A 17219-nucleotide genomic window follows, 5' to 3' on the forward strand; every position below is an offset into this window, starting at 1 on the left:
CTCGCAGCCACTTTGGATAGAGTTAGGAAGCTCATTTCAGGGGCCTCTATCCAATGTCTAGGTTGGCACTGTCCAGTGGAAACATAACTAACGTGAGCCACTGATAAGAGTAACATTGTAATTTTAAATTGTCTAGTAGTCACATTTTTAACTTTCAAGAAGGTAAAAGGAAAAAAGTGAAATTAATTTTAATAATATATTTTAACCCAACAAAACCCAAATATTATCATTTTAACATATATTCAGTATTAGAAAGTTAACTGAGACAGTTTACATTCTTTTTTCATACTAATTCTTTCAAAATCCAGTGTGTATTTTACACTTACAGTACATCTCAGCTTGAACTAGCCACATTGCAAGTGCCAGATAGCTACATATGGCTAGTGGCTCCTGAACTGGACAGCACAGATGAAACAGCGTTGGGAAAGAGCTGAGAATCCCAAGTTCCCAGAATGCCCTGGCTGCTGCCTTCTAGGCCAGTTTCCCGAATCTTGCTCTTTTCCTCACCTTGTCCTTTCTTTCCAAATTCTGCTCCCTCTCACACCTCAGTGTGGCTACAGGAGAACTATTTCCTGAATCACCTCATGGAAATGGTCTGTGTTAGACACGGGCTGTGGAAGGGAATTTCATAAACACTTGGGGAGAAGAAAAACAGAAGGGGAAATTCCATATTTGAGCAGCTGATGGGAACCCAGGAAGTTACATTATAAATTCACCTCGTGGTTTTTGAGAAGATGAGAAACTTTGCCAAATCCAATTCCTGCCGAGAAGAATCTCCCTCCCTCCATCATTTATTTGAGATATTTGGAGAATGGACACACCCCAGGAACTGCAAAATGTCCATTCCAGGGCTCAACCTCTGGGTGACCGTGGAGGGTTGAGGCTCTCACAAGATTCCAGAGGCAGCTCAGGTGAAGTGGGGCAGGCAGGCAGGGCTGTGTGGTGTGCAAATGAGTAGCCTGCATTTTTTTTTTCCTCTCATAAATCCCAAAGTACTCACCGGACTTCGGCCACCTCTGAAGAATGGTGGTGGGAACAGTGGTGGTGGAGGGGGCGTCAGCAGGCAGCATGCTTTGTGGCCACCACGCTTCTTCTGATCCAGGCCAGGAAGGGCTATTCAGAGAAAACTGCTGCTCGTTAGCATGTGGTCAGTGCTGGGGCTTCTGTCACACCCACCGTGCCCAGGGAAGACCCATCTGCCACCCCAGACTTCCAAATCCTAATTTCTAGCCTGTTGGATGTGGGTGGGCCTCCTGTCAGCTACTTGACATAGCAATTATGCCCTTGCCCTTGCCTTTGCTGGATTAAGATGGTTCATAAAGAAGCAGATAACTTATCTGGACACTGTGATCATTATAAGGTTCATTTCTCCTTCCTCGGATACTGACTTGTTACTTTGTAGATGTAGCAAGAAATGCAAAGTTCAAAAAGACTCATCACATGCCCTCAGAAGTTGAGGAGAAGAAAGTGCTTGCTAATGACTTTAATATTGTACTCAGAAGGAAATTGTTCAGACAGGGAGGCAGCCAGGGCCGGTGGCAGCATTACTTACAGGACACCCACACCCATGATTTAAAACACATATATTGACTCTAGACTTTACAAACACATTCACGTGTCACTCATGTCACTGGAGAATTACGGTTTAATGTCTCAGTATATGGGTAGCCTAATCCACAGTGTCAGGAAATGAAGGGAGGGCCCTGAACCTTTGTAGCTTAATTTTTACAAAAAGTCTCATCCATGTTCAATGTTAGTAAATGTTCAATGTTGAAGTATGCCTTACAAAAAGTACACAGATCAATAAGTTACAGCCCAATAAATCTCCACAAGGTGGACGAATCCTAGAAACCAGCACCCAGGTCAACAAACAGCATCCCCCAGCGCCCAGAAGCTCCTTCAAGCTCCAATCTCTGCACCCCTTCCCATCCTGAATTCTAACACCAGAGACTCATTTTGACTAATCTTGCACTTTATGTAAATGGAATCACACAATATGAACTCTTGTCTTTGGTTTCTCTCTCTTAACATGTTGTCTATGGGAATCATCTAGGTTGTTGTTTATCATTGTTACTACTGAATAGAGTCCCACTGAGCGACTATATCACAACCTGCTCATCCATTCTGCTGAACATTGCTGATGTTCATTGGGTTGATACAACTACACATCCACCAGAATGGCTAAAATGAAAAGGACAGAATATAAGAAATGTGGTAAGGATGTGGAACAACCACAACTATCACATTAGCTGGCCAGAATGTAAACCAATGCAACCTCTGGAAAATTGCTTGTTATCTTCTATTAAAGCTGAACATAGACATACACTTTAGCCCAGCAATTTCACTCCTAGGTTTTTGCCAATAGAAAAGTGGGTATATCCGGGATCATGATTGCAAGTGATCTTTAAAATTTCAGGTTCTGATTCCAAGCTTGAATCTCCTCCCCAGTATCTCTGAATGATGTGCATTGGCCAGAACCATATATGTGTTCTCTGGTGTTTGCACTGACACAGCCCTGATTTGTGTCCCTACCTAATGAATCCAGTGGGAATTACTGCAAATGTTTCAAGATAAACTTTTTAGTTAAGAGCCAGCTTGAATGGTTATAGTTTTTTTTAATACCAACAAGTAAACATTTCTCTTGAAATGGCCCTGAAAAAAAAGTGGGTGTATTTTCCCCAAAATGCATGTACTAAAATGTTCATAGCAGCAATATCCATAATCACCGAAAGCTATGGTTTTTCAGTTCTCAGTTTTGGTGTCACGATGTACCTTCACTTCCACCCCTTCACAATACCTCTGACCTCACAGAACACGCGCGCCAGGTTGACCACCACATGCTCTCAGTCCTGAATCCAGTTTTCTGTCTTATCTCCCAGGGGCCAGCATCTGCCAACCATCTCCACCTTGTGCTCCAGGACCTACCTCAGACACCAGACAAGTGCTGAGTGCTCCCCAGAAGTCGCCAGGTCGTGCGGTGTCCACAGGAATGGTGGCTCTGTGCACACACACTCCCTAGCACCCTTGATGATGAAGCATTCCACTGGCCTGTGCCAAAGGCCCTCAGCCCTCTCAGGCCCAATGCAGCCTTTTATGGGAAATATTGTGTAAAGACACCTTTATTATCTGGAAATGAAATTCATAAATAATACAGCACACTGACACACGATTTAAAAAATCAATATCATGCTCTTAATTCTACATAAAAGAAAAATATAAGAAAGTGATGTATGGGCCAGATGTAGTGGCTCATGCCTGTAATCCCAGTACTTTGGGAGGCCGAGGCGGGCAGATCACGAGGTCAAGAGATCGAGACCATCCTGGTCAACATGGTGAAACCCCATCTCTACTAAAAATACAAAAATTAGCTGAGCATGGTGGTGCGTGCCTGTAGTCCTAGCTACTCAGGAGGCTGAGGCAGGAGAATTGCTTGAACCTGGGAGGTGGAGGTTGCAGTGAGCTGAGATTGCACCACTGTACTCCAACCTGGCAACAGAGCAAGACTCCATCTCAAAAAATAAAAGAAAAAAAGAAAAAAAAAGTGACTTATGATATAAAAGTAAACATTTTGATTATAAGTGGTCAGACACAATATTAGAATACATAATGCTGTAGTTTGATGCTTGCACTTAATGTGAAATCACAGTGAATGCAACAGCTCAAATACAGATTATGGTATTGGCAACTCCCATGCTACAAGGAATGTGTCCACCATATGATGTGATTTTCTGAAATAATAAATAACACTGGGTAAAATTTCTGACTAGACAAAGCACAACCATTACTCTGTAATTGTAGTCTGAGAAAGCTCAATTTATATTACAACAGTGCTTTAAAAATGCTGTGTAAAAGAGAATTCAGTTATAGAATGAGGTAATTATATATAAGTATGAATGTTCCTTGGGACATTTCAAAGTCATGTAGGATGTGGGACAATTCTGTCTCACCCTTTGCAAGATAGCTCTCACTCCTGACCTGGCTCAACAAACACAGTGGTGCTACCCATCCCAGCCTTTGAAACAACCAAAAATACTTTGAAAATTTCCAAAACGGCCCCAATGAAAACTGTTGGCCTATCTAATGCTTGGTGCTTATCTTGGTCACAAAAAGTTCCATAGAACCCAGCACCCAACGCCAAAGCAGCATCCATTCTAGGTCATAAAAGTTAACGAGGGACTGAAGGAATTCAGAAAAACAGGAACAACAGGTGGCCACCAGCTGGGATGGACCTGGTCATCTTTTGGGAAAGATGGCACTCGTGCTAATTCTGGAAGAGCAAGAAAAATTCAGACAGGAAGTCTTCCAGACCACAAAAATATCTGGGGAAGTCATGGGTACTTGAGCGAGGCCTTGAAGGGCCAGCTGGGGAGGTGGATGATGGAAGGAGGGGAGGCTCCCCGGGGAGCGGGAGGAATGGCAGGAGAGAGACCGTGTTCCATTCAGGGCTACTTGGATTGTGAGAAGCAGAGCTTCACTCACATGGGCTCTGGGGAAAAAGGAGATTTATTGTAAAGTTAACAACTGTCAGAAAGAGTGAGTGGAGCCAGTGAGTCAATGGAGCATGACACTGTCCTGGTATTTCTCTCACCTTCCTCTATCCCCTGTCCCCCATCTCCCCTTTTATGCTTCTTTCTGTGCATCTGATCCATTCCATCTTCTCTGGCGTCTTCACGCCCATCTTCCCATGATGGCTGACCCAGTCTTGCCTCACCTCTTTTACCTCCCCCATCTGTTTTGTCTGGAATATCCCCTTGTGGGTCTTGGTTCAAACATCCATCACGGGGAATCTGTTTGCCCAGCCAGGTGACAGGTCATGGGGGGAGCTGAGCAGAGCCTGCCCTGGACCGGGCTCAGATCCAATCGTTAGCAGGATCTCAGGGTCTGTCACCAGCTCAACAGAGGCTGTGGGAGGAGTTTCTCCTGAAGAAGGCAAGGCAGACAGGCGCTCCAAAATATGTCAAACAGGCCAGGCGTAGTGGCTCACGCCTGTAATCCCAACACTTTGGGAGGCTGAGGTAGGCAGATCACTTAAGGTCAGGAGTTCAAGAACAGCTTGACCAAATGGCAAAACCCCATCTCTACTAAAAATACAAAAATTTGCTGGGTGTGGTGGCACGCACTTGTAATCCCAGCTACTCGGGAGGCTGAGGCAGAAGAATCGCTTGAACTTGGGAGGCAGAGGTTGCAGTGAGCTGAGATTGTGCCACTGAACTCCAGCCCAGGCAAGAGTGAAACTCCATCTCAAACAAACAAACAAACAAAAATGTTAAACACAGCACAGAGGCAAGACGCTTTAAGGTGGTCGCCTAATGAAGAGGAGGAACAGTGGGTGTCGGGGTCAGGATGCAGGGAAAGCTGGAAAGTTAATTTGGGGCTAGATCATGCCATTTTGGATACCCCACAAAGGGGTTTAAGCTTTTTTTTTTTTTTTTTTTGAGACCGAGTCTTGCTCTATTGCCCAGGCTGGAGTGCAGTGGTGCGATCTCGGCTCACTGCAAACTCAGCCTCCTGGGTTCACGCCACTCTCCTGCCTCAGCCTCCTGAGTGGCTGGGACTACAGGCGCCCGCCACCGCGCCCAGCTAATTTTTTGTATTTTTAGTAGAGACGGGGTTTCCCCGTGTTAGCCAGGATGGTCTCCATCTCCCGACCTCGTGATCCGCCCGCCTCGGCCTCCCAAAGTGCTGGGATTACAGACGTGAGCCACCGCACCCGGCTGGGTTTAAGCTTTAATCGGAAAGTCATAGGAAGCCACGGCAGGTGCAGGGTAAAGGAGTAACAGGATCAAAATGGTGCTGGAGAACACTGTGTGCAGGAAAGGTGCAGGTGTGTGGAGGACAGTCTTGGAGAACGGGAGCATACAGCAGGGCACGGGAAAGGAAGGGGGGGACTGATGCACAGAAACTGGGGACCAACGTGTTGCAGGAGGGAAAGAGCAGGGAGAATCAAGGGTGGTTTTGAAGTTGCAGGGGACCCGGGGCAACAATGGTCAGAGTTTGAGAAAGAAAAGTCACAGCAGGCACTAGTTTACGAGTGTTAGACATTTATTCATTTGAGCACACTCTGCCAGGCACTGGGCCAGGCCTTGTGGGACGCAGAAAGTACCTAAATGGCATCTGTAGTTGGAAAGGCTTGCAGAGCCCAGAGGCCTGCTGCTTATACCCCACTCCCTGCCCTTCCATAAGCAGTCCATCAAGAAGTGTTCAGGTGTTGCCTCTAACAGGAAGCTTTCCTTGACTTCCCAGGCCAAGATTGAGTGGCCCTGCTATATTTTTCTCTGGGTTTACCCCTATGCTAGGTTTTCTCCAAGGGGAAAAACTATTTCCTTGTATCCCCCTGACCAAACTGTGCTTTCTGGGAGAGCAGGACCCTGGGGAGTTTTTATCCCCAGGGTCTAGCACTGTATCTCGCATACACTAGACACTCCACAAACATTTGCTGAATTAATAGTGACAAACACCACATGCAAGGCACCATTTAAGTGATTCACACATATAAATTCACCTAATCCTCACAGCAACCCTAAAAGCTAGGTACTACTTTTGTTATCATCATCTCCATTTTACAGATCTATTAACTGAGGCAAAGAGGTTAAGCAATTTGTCCAAAGTCATATAGCTAGTAAGTGACAGAGCCAGGCAGTCTGGTTCCAGAGCCCTTTCTCTTGAGCTCTACACCATGACTGCATGTGGTAGAAATGAAGGTTGGGAGCTACAAGTCCCATAACAACAACTTGGGGCTAAAGCATCAGTGACCTCCAAGCAAAGGCTTCAGGGAACCAAGCTGGGTTTACTGACTCACTGCAAAGAGGTAGAACACACACGAGAAGGAACCGTGGGGCATCTCAGTTAGAGGATGCTGGGAAGGACTGATCCTAGGGTTGGGCTCTTGCTAGGTGATTGAGCGGAGACTATGAGGAAATGAAGTGTGGCTTCACTCTGAATTGGATGCCATCAGGAAGAAAGGGTCATTCTATAATTGAGTATCTTAATTCACATCTAGAAGAAGAGAGTGGAGCAAGACTAAAGCTGTGATTGGTTTTTTAAACAGCAGTAATCACTCATATTAGCAAGGACAGGAGAATGTTTAGTCATTTTTGTGGCTGGATGATAGTCCTGTTTTCGTCTATGTTCAGTTGTGATTGAGTGATTCTTATTTTCGTCTCGATCCATCAAGGTCACAGGGTGACCCTGTCTGATGATGGTGTTCTGTGACATCGCTTCCGTGTTGCAAAACACCAGGCTGAGCTCTGAGTGTCAGGGCAGCTCCAGCTGCCATGGGCTACTTTTCTCAGCGGTAAAATAATACGGATACATTGTTCCAGAACTTGACATTAATGCCAAAGTATTCCTCTTCACCTTCTCCAAGTTTCCTAGAGGGTTGAGTCGCTAGGAGTGGGCAGCTTCAGTTGTAGGGTGGAGGAGGCTGGCAGCTTCACACCAATCCCAGAATGTTTTTAAGGTCCCCTGGCTACAGTTTCTCCTTTGCTTCTCTTTTGCCTCAGCACACAGCTAAGGGCTGAGGCTGCAGTGTTCCAAAAGCACCTGGGAAGCTGGCAGGCCCACACTGCTAATATGCATTCATCACCATTATTTTTCCAGACCATATATGGCTTCCAGTGCCTTCCTTCACCCAGCACCCTGTGTGGTCTTCCACTGATGAAGGACCTTGTATCATTTAAAGCAATCACTTCTCTCCTTTCTTCCTGGAAACTGGAGACCTCTTCAGTGACCACAAATTATCAGCTGCATTTCTGGCTGAGGCCTCTGCATTGTTCAGCTCCCCCACCCCATTCCCCTCACCCTTTCCCCCTTGACCCACTTTCTTCCCAGCAGGGGAAGGCCATCTATTTCTGCCCTCCCCTGACTCCCTGGAGCTGTTTGTTTTTAGGAGCCTAGTTTATTTACAGCTCATTCCTGCTCAGAATATTTCCATCAGGTGGACGTGTAGGGAGCAGCTTCCCCCTCCCTCCTCTCTCCCAGTCAACTAAGCCAGGACTTCACATGTCTATTTTGGTGTCATCCGAGTGGCCTGTGGGTCTCTATCATGGACCATCTCTGTAGAATCGTGTCTGAGCTCAGGCTCCGGTCTGGAAAAGCCCCGGAAGGCTCCGTTGTATTGAAAGCAATCCTGTGCGTACCTCCGTGGAGCCGCAGAAACCCGGGTGCAGCACGTGGCTCAGCACCAGGCAGCTGCCTTGGAAACGTCAACCATCACGGAACTTCAGGACCTCATGCCCCAACTTAAAGACATCAAGGTCATGTTGTATGTGGCCAGTGCATTGCCAAATTCTGGGTAACTGTTTAATGCAGGCTTTGGGCAAGTGTTTGGGGCTTCTGCTGTTGATGATGCTGATTTTACCCTTTGGACTCAATACCCGTTCTTGAGAAGGAGACTTTCTCCTGTTTCATTTCAAGAAACTGAAGCACATCTTTGGAAAGAGATTCTCTTCAATTTACTCTTGGAAAGACATAGATGTGAATCAAAGAGTGTTAAGTCCGGGTGCAAGTGGCCATGTGAGCCAGTACAACTCGCTTACTCAATCTGAAACTTAGTTTCCTCATCTGTACCACAAGGAGTTTTGTCCAAATCATCTCCAAAGTCCTTTAGTCTTTTTTGTTTTTCTTTCTTTCTTTTTTTTTTTTTTGAGACGAAGTCTCACAATGTTGCTCAGGCTGGAATGTAGTGGTGTGTTCTCAGCCCACTGAAACCTCCGCCTCCCAGGTTCAAGCCACTCTCGTACCTCAGTCTCCTGAGTAGCTGGGATTATAGGCGTGTGCCACCATGCCTGGCTAATTTTTGTATTTTTAGTAGACACAGAGTTTTGTCATGTTGGCCAGGCTGGTCTCAAACTCCTGACCTCAGGTGATCCGCCTGCCTTAGCCTCTTAAAGTGTTGGGATTACAGGCGTGAGCCACTGCACCTGGCCTCCTTTAGTCCCTTTTTAAGATAAGTATAACACCAGAACCACCACTGTGTCCATCTTCATCTCCCCTCTTGCAAGGCCAGCCCCACAACAGGTTACTGGAAACCGCATTTTCCATTTCTGCCTTCTGTTTTTCCATCAAGTAGCCTTCCCTCCCACCCCCTCAACCCAACAAATGTGTCATTAGAAACTGCCAAAGGAAAGAACTGACATAAGCATCCTGCCTCAGCAGGTTGGGAGAATTACAAGTGCAGTCACATAACTGTTCTGCACCTGCCTGTCCAGTTGGTGGACTAGTCAGCTTTTTACTTCCTCCTCCTCCTTTGGGGCCTTTCCCTGCCTGTGGGAACTTGCATGAGAGAGAGAGACCCAAGAGAAGAGAGAAGGCCAAGGGTACATGCTTTATGACATCTTGGAGTGCTCTGACTTTATTGTAGTGAGTTGAGTCTCAGCTACAGTAAAGTTCTTACATTAACTGAATACAATTTGCCCAAAATTCCCCCCGATTCACTTGTTCCAGAGAAGGCTGCACCCTACAATTTTCCTTCAATCCCCACAACAAACCTTGAGAAACAAATTCTGATCCTAAAAGTTGCACATAATTTGAACTTCTCTGAAAGAACACGGTAGAGTTTGCCTTCTGCTGTATGCCCCCGAGCAGGCAAGGATGCAGCCTGCAAAGAACAATTTGGTGGTTTGGTGGCTGTGCCTCTGAGCCACATTACCCAAGCCAGTCCACTCAAGAGTGATGGAGACTGTCTCAGCCACCCAACGCCAGCGGGGGCCCGGACCACAGAGCACAATTTTACTTCCAAGCCAAGGTACCAGCTGCCAGCCGGCCAGCCTGAAGTCAAGGTCACAAGAGGGACACAGACAAGTGCACACACCCGTGAGCAAGTACGCCAGGTCCCCACCAACTCTACTGTGAAACGCCTTTGCATTGCAATTTCAACACTGGCTGAGAGGTTTAAAATTTAAAGGCTTTCACAGTGAGATGTGAAAGAAAAAAAAAAAAAACTTAAAAGAAAAAAATGTAAAGGCTACTGAAACCTCCTAGTACAGTCTGCTTTCCAAGAGTCTTTTTTCCAAAACAATGCATGTGCATCCGCGCGCACACCCACATGCACACACAACTCACCCAAGCAGCCTGCCGAGTAACAGAGCAGTCCTGAAATGATGAGCAGATGAGCGAGGCTGAATGATGAGCCCGTCATTGTGAGGCAAGGCCCAAAGCGGACTGGCCAGGGAACACTAGCCGGAGACAGGCTGAGATTCGTCACGCCTCCGAGTGCTCCCAGTGCCTGGCCTGTTTGGCATTAGGGGTGGGAGTTGGCCAATCCCTGCTTTGATGTTGTTTCTGCCCCAGATGCCAGGGGTCTGAGGCCAGCTCCTGGGAGCAGCAATGGGTAGGCAGCCCTGCTCCAGCTGCCCATGAACACTGCTGTAGGGGAGGCCTGGAGTACAAGAGTGCCTTCAGCCCAGGGGAGGACATAAGGTTGGGAGCCTGGGGATACTTAGCCCCTGCAAGCCAAGAGGAAATGGAGAGCAGTCAGTCAAACAGGCTGCTTTTCATTTGGCTCAAAAACCGCCTTGTCAATACTGCTCTGGTAAGCCTCAAAGTCAACCCCCACCGAGACTGTCCAAAGGGAGCCTGCCCTCCTCTGCTTCAGGGAAGACCTTCGTGGCCAGGGGTCTCAGCTCTCATCCCATCTGGGCCAAAGTGTTGCTGACAAAGCTAAACGTAACCAAAACAACAACAACGACGACGAAACCACAAACAAACAAAATATATAGATTTCCAGAGGGCATGTGGGCAAGTCTTTTTGCATGAAGCCTGCCTATAACATAATAAGGTGGCATATACCAGTTACACATTTAAATCTATCTGGTTCTTTATAGGCACACCCAGTGCACAAGCATGGACACACAATATTTTAGATTATAAAAGACAAGATCATTATTATACTACTTAGCAATAAGCAGTGTTGTTTTAATCAGCTTAGTAAAGACCATAAGCTATAGCAGGAGTCAGCAAAGTTTTGCTATAGAGGGCCACACAGTAAATATTTAGGCTTTGTGGGTCACACAGTCTCTGTTACAACCTCACTTTGCCATTGTACAGGAAAGCAGCCATCGACAATACATAAAGGAATGAGTGTGGCCATGTTTTATAAAAGTTTATACAAAAATAGGAGGCAGGCTGGATTTGGCCCACAGGCTGTAGCTTGCCAAGCCCTACACTATAAACTTCGAAAGAAAGGACACTTACGTTCATTCATTCATTCATTTACTGTTTTAGTCATTCAGAAACACAGTAAGTACCAAATTGTGGAAGATACAATGACTAGACACAGTTCCTGCCCTTGGAATGTGTTGTTCAGTTTCATGGGAAGAGTACTGGCCCTGGAGTCATCCAAGTTGGGTTTAAGTCCTGGTTTTGCCACTTAGTAGCTGAGTGACCTTGAGGAAGTTATTCATTCTTTTGGAGTCTAAGCTTTCTTACTTGTAAAGTGGGCATGCAAAGCCGACTTTAATAGTTTGTTGTGAGAATTAGAGCTACAGCTTTTGGAATTCCTGGCGCAGAATAAGGGCTCTCTTATCGACATATTCTTGGATAACTGTTGTATAAGGCAAAAAAGAAGAGTGGCTAACATAGGGCAGGGATGCCTGAAGGGCTTTATAGAAGGAAGAAATGGGTAACAGTTGAGGGGGAGAGGGTCCAAGTGAGATATCAAGGAAGGATTCCTGGAAGAGGTGGCATTTGAGCTGATGTTTGAAAGCAGAGATTTGCTGTGTCAAGATAGGAGGAGTGGGAGGTGAGGCTTAGGCTGTGTTCCTTCTCTGGGGAATTCCCCTTTGTCCTTCTCAGAAACTGGGTCTGAGACCTCAGAGAAAGTAGCAATAAGGTCAGGGAGTCCTCAGTCCTGAGTCCTAGAGAGTTGCAGAAATATCTGCATCACATTTTCCCAACTTTCTCTATTCTGAGTCATATTCTTGCAGCTCTTCATTTTTTAAATTTCATTTCACAAACCTTCAGAAATGGAAGTTTTGCCACTTTTCACACCAAAAGCACTTTTTTTTTTTTTTAACCACATGGCATCAAACTTTTTCTAAAAAGGTTGACATATGTAAACCACTCAGCTGTACTTTGTTTCATTACTGTAAAAACAAAAGTAGCTGGACTAGATGATCGCTGGGGTCCTGTCCAACTCAGCAGGTGTTGAATCTCTATTTGAACCTAATGGTTCAGGCTCACGAATATTTTCTGCCTCTTCTCTGTGTTTCTGTCCTTCTGCTGCTCTCTTTTCTGTCTCTGTGTTACTCTCTCTGTCTCTGTGTCTCTCTGTCTATAACTTTGTCTCATCCTCTGGCATTGTCTCTGTCTTCCCAAGCACGTACCATTGAATTTAAGTCAAATTTCTGGATGTATGCTCAACTACTTTTAACAGCTCTCCAGCCAAGTGTGCCAGCCTGGGATTAAGAGCCCTGGTCTTTAGCCCTGGCACTAACTCACTGTGTGACCTAAGTCAACCCATTTCCCCTGTGGGTCTGGATTTTTCTAGATGTACAATGAAAGCCTTGGACCAGATGCGCTCTAACCCCTTCCCAGCTTTGGCATCTACCATGGTCTGTGATTCCTGAGACATCGATGGTTCCCAGACAGGGGTGAAGGATCTCCCCTCTTCCCCCTTAGTGAGCAATCTTTGCCCTCAAGTTCCCTCAGGTGCCTTAGCCTGGCACCAGTTCACCATGGCAGAGCTGCCTGCAAAATCTAATTCACAATACAAGTTTCCGGGGCCTTCCTGCAGCTGTCAGCAGGTGTCACATTCACAGTATTTTGTCTTAATTACAGCTCTGGGATTTATCAGCCAGGCTAGAGACCTCTTCTGGAATACGACATTCCTGGGAGCTGTTCCAGGCGCTCCTGTCCCTGCTGCTGCCACACACAGGCCTGTTCCCTGCTGATGGGGCCAAAGTTGATTCTGCTTTGCATGCTCCTCATGCTGTGTCTCCCACCACTACCACACAGAGAGCCTGTGCAGCATAGATAACTCCCACACCCTTCCCAGGGACCCAGAAGCAAAGACATCTACCTGTCTGGGGCAGTGCCAAGGCTCCCACCAGCCCTGGAGCACTTCACGTCTGCTGTCCCATCCCAGAACCCTGGTGGACAGAGAAATAGGTAGGAGGACCCAAGTTCTGCCTTCCCACCAACAACCATTCCCTCCTTGGCCAAGTTTTGGTCAGGTTCCCCTGAGCCCTCTTCTTGACTAGGCCTTGAACGTGGGCTTCCGTGTCCATCCTTGCAGAGTCCAGTTACAGCCAGAATCTTGATAAGTCAGTTTAGAGAGAATCCCCCACCCTTGAGAACTGATCATCCTGGTCTGCCTTCAGCAAGAATCCTGTTAAGTTGGTTCAGTCAAAATCCCCCTATCATGATGTCTCCTCTTAGTAGTTTTTAATCCACTGACCCACCCAACCTGCTTTTTGGCTATAAATCCCCACTTGTCCTTGTAATGGAGCTAAGGTTGATCTCTGTGTCCTATTGCAATAGTCTTGGATAAAGTCTTCCTTACCATTTTAACCAGTGTCAGAATAATTTTTTTCTTTAATCTCACCTCTAGATCCAATGGTTTTGTTTACTCAGGAGAGTCTTGTAAAAGACTAACCTCTAGGGGACAAAGAGTCTTCATCTCATCTGCTAACTTGTACTGATTTTTTTTTTTTTTTTTTTTTTTTTTTTTGAGATGGAGTTTTGCTCTTGTTGCTTAGGCTGGAGTGCAATGACATGATCTTGGTTCACTGCAACCTCTGCCTCTTGGATTCAAGCGATTCTCCTGCCTCAGCCTCCCGAGTAGCTGGGATTACAGGCACCTGCCACCACACCTGGCTAATTTTTTGTATTTTTAGTAGAGACAAGGTTTCACCATATTGGCCAGGCTGGGCTTGAACTCATGACCTCAGGTTATCCACCTGCCTCAGCCTCCCAAAGTGCTGGGATTACAGACATGAGCCACCATGCCCAGCCTTTTATAAATTTTTTTTTTTTAAATAAAGTCTCCCTCTGTCACCCAGGCTGCAGTGCCGCAGCGCGATCCTGGCTCACTGCAACCTCCACCTCCTGGGTTCAAGAGATTCTAGTGCCTCAGCCTCTGGAGTACCCAGAATTACAGGAAAAACACCATGCCTGGCTGTTTTTTGCATTTCTGGGGGACAGTGAAGCCATGGGATGGAAAGGGCCTGCACCCCTGAATGCCAGAATGGAGGTGCACTGCCCCCAACCAGGGACACTGATCAGTTAGGTGAGCAAAAAATAAATTTTAATTAGGATAAGCCACTAAAATGCTACCTGTTATAGCAGATAGCATTGCCCTAACTCAGTTGTGAGGTGCCAACAATGGGAGACATTCCTTGATGTTCCCCATTCAATCCTTTGATCCCCGCAACAGCCCCACAAGGTACATATTAGTACTGTCATCCTCATTTTCAGGTAAGGCTCAGGGAGATTAAGGGATGCACCCAAGGTCAAACGCAACAGTTACCAGCACACAGTGGAGATCTTCCACTACCACCACCACCACCTAGAGAGAAAGAGCAGGAAACCTCAGAAGAAATGGCACCCGAAGGAGTCAGAAGTGTTGCCTCAGCCAGCTAAGGTTGGAACCACTTACCAATGCCCAGAATCACGTCTTTCTAATCAAACCCAATGACTGTTCCTCTCTGGGTTTCAGTTTCCTGGTTTGTAAACTCCCATGAGTAAATAATCTCTGCTTATCCCAAACATAGACAGGGTTCAATCAGGTGTGCTGGTGGTCTTCAATCAAACATGGGTTTACCTCCCCTATTCTGTTCTCCAAAGTAGGTGACAAATCTGCAACTCACTTGAAGTCCATCAATAAAAAGATGAATAAACAGATATATGATAGAGTAATCACAGCAAAATGATAGCCAGTGCAGAATCGATACGGTGCATGATTCGTTTTCTAGGGCTGGGGTAACAAAGTACCACAGACTGAATGGCTTAAACAACAGAGACTTGTTTCTCATAGATCTTGAGGCTGGAAGGCCAAAACCCAGGTGTGGCAAGTTTGTTTTCCCCTGAGGCCTCTCTCCTTGGCTTGGGCATGGCCACCTGCTTGCCATGTCCTCACATGGCCTCTCTTCTGCCCGCATCCCTCGTGTCTCTTTGTGTGTTCAGATTTCCTCTTCTTATAAGAACACCAGTCAAGTTGGATTAATGCCCACTCTAATGGCCTTATCTTAATCACTTTTATAAAGATCTCATCTCCAAATACAGTCATATTCTGACTGGGCATGGTGGCTCACGCCTATAATCCCAGCACTTTGGGAGGCCGAGGCAGGTAGATCACTTGAGGTCAGGAGATGGAGACCAGCTTGGCCAACATGGTGAAACCCTTTCTCTACTAAAAAATACAAAAATTAGCCAAGTGTGATGGTGGGTGCCTGTAATCCAAGCTACTCGGGAGGCTGAGGCAGGAGAATCGTTTGAACTCGGGAAGTGCAATTTGCAGTGAGCCGAGATCGCACCACTGCACTCCAGCCTGGGCAACAGGGCGAGACTCAGTTTCAAAAAACAAACAAAACCAAAACCAAAAACAAATACAGTCACATTCTAAGGTACTGGGTATTATTGGGGCTTCAACATGAATTTGGGGGAGACACAATTCAGCCCCAAACAGTGGACATATTGGTGTTCCCTGAGCAATTATCTTTTACTTTCTCTGAATGTTTGAAATTGTTCCTGATTTTAAAAAGAATACAATTAAAAATGTTTAAGTAGGCAACAGAGAACCAGAAGATACGTTCACAAGGATGAGGGTTGGGAGCAGGTCAGCCCAACTCCCTTGTTAGCAAATGTCTAGGGGCCCCTGGAGCTGCACAGAGCTAAGGCACCAGCGCCTCCTGGAGGAACCTGAAGCCGCTCATCGAGAGGCCTTGAGCAGGTTGTTGAATCACTGCAAACAATATAAGAAGGTTACTCTCTTCTGTCTCCCACCCCTAACCCACAGAGATGTCTTGAGGAGGAAAAGTCTACCCTCACTACGAGGATGAAAGAAAATCAGTCATCTCATATCGGTCATTATTTTATATAAGTCATATATCAAAAATACCTCCTTTGCACACATAGAGTCAAGAAAACAAATCCATCCCTCTTTCTTTCCCCTGACTAGGAAATTATTTTGGACCTTATCTAAAGAAAGGCATCTGCTTTTTGAGTTCAAGTTCTAATCTGACCAAATGGCATGTGGTAAGTAGAAAGGAAGGAGGAGACAATGCTATTAGGAGCCAAGGGAACATAAAGAAACCTCTCCATGGCTGGCTGCGCCTTGATTCTGAATTTGATTACAGCGGCCAACATAAATCAGCCGGTGCTATTAAATCTTCTGCCAGGGCTTGACAGGGGAGGACAAGTTTGTAAAAATTATTCGGGAGATCTGGCCATAGGTCAGAGACAAAAGCTTCCAGCTGCATCGAGCCCAAAGGGTGGGTTATTTCCAACACCTGCTGACAACTGTGACCGCGTGGAAAGACCCTACGCTTCCAGCCGCTACGTTTCCATGCCTTCGTTTTTCCATGGTGACAGTTTAGCTCTATAGTCACTTGTAATTCAAAACCACCTGGCTCACTTATTCCTTTCCCCAGACCCATCCCTGCACCCCCACCCCACCTCCAGGATCTATTGTCCAAGGGTCCACAACAGGTGGGGAGGAGGGAGGCTGGGTTCCTGGGAGCCCCATGGCTGCCCACTGGCACAGACTGGCATCTCTACCCATTGGTCTCAAAGTCACTACAACTCCTGGATTCCAGAAATTGGGGAACCTAGGGCGGATCCCTCTGGACTCAGTTGAGCACTAGCACTTATCATCTGAGCAAGTTGGCAAGATAAACCTTAGGCTTTCTGTAGCACTATAATCCTGTGATTCTACCAATCTAACTCTCTGAGATCTCAATTTTCCTTGCTGCTTTGGATCTAAGGACTTTTAAAGACAAAAAATCACATCCTGTGCTCCAGATGAAAGGTGGTACTTTATATGTACAGATAGTATTTTGTTTAATTGTTTAGAATAGGTAATACATGCATGTGATTCAAAATTCAAAACATATAAACAAGTATGCATTAAAATTCTTTCTCCTACCCCTCTCCCTCAGCTACCCAGTTTCAATTATTTATTATCGATCATTACTTAGTTTTCTATGTATACTTCTGGGACTATTTTATGCACATACAAGCAAATAGGTAGGTATAATATTTTCCCCCTTTTACTCAAAGGG

At 46.1% G+C, this 17219-nt stretch overlaps 1 protein-coding gene across 5 annotated transcripts in view; it reads right to left on the minus strand.

The window, feature by feature from the left end:
• Positions 1-17219, minus strand: part of COLQ (collagen like tail subunit of asymmetric acetylcholinesterase) — a 70434-nt gene that overhangs the window by 37054 nt on the left and 16161 nt on the right. For 4 of the 5 annotated variants that reach the window (XR_012095595.1, XM_073023622.1, XM_008009198.3 and 1 more), the window contains exon 2: positions 1001-1113. Coding sequence is in view for 4 of the 5 variants with exons in the window: in XM_073023622.1 (XP_072879723.1) it covers positions 1001-1113 (113 nt within the window). In the remaining variant the exon portion in view is untranslated. Of the gene's footprint in view, positions 1-1000; positions 1114-10062; positions 10766-17219 lie in introns of those variants that run through there. The other variant, XM_008009200.3, reaches the window with a different exon arrangement.

This window comes from Chlorocebus sabaeus, chromosome 15 (genome assembly GCF_047675955.1).
Source record: "Chlorocebus sabaeus isolate Y175 chromosome 15, mChlSab1.0.hap1, whole genome shotgun sequence".
NCBI classification, from domain to species: domain Eukaryota; kingdom Metazoa; phylum Chordata; class Mammalia; order Primates; family Cercopithecidae; genus Chlorocebus; species Chlorocebus sabaeus.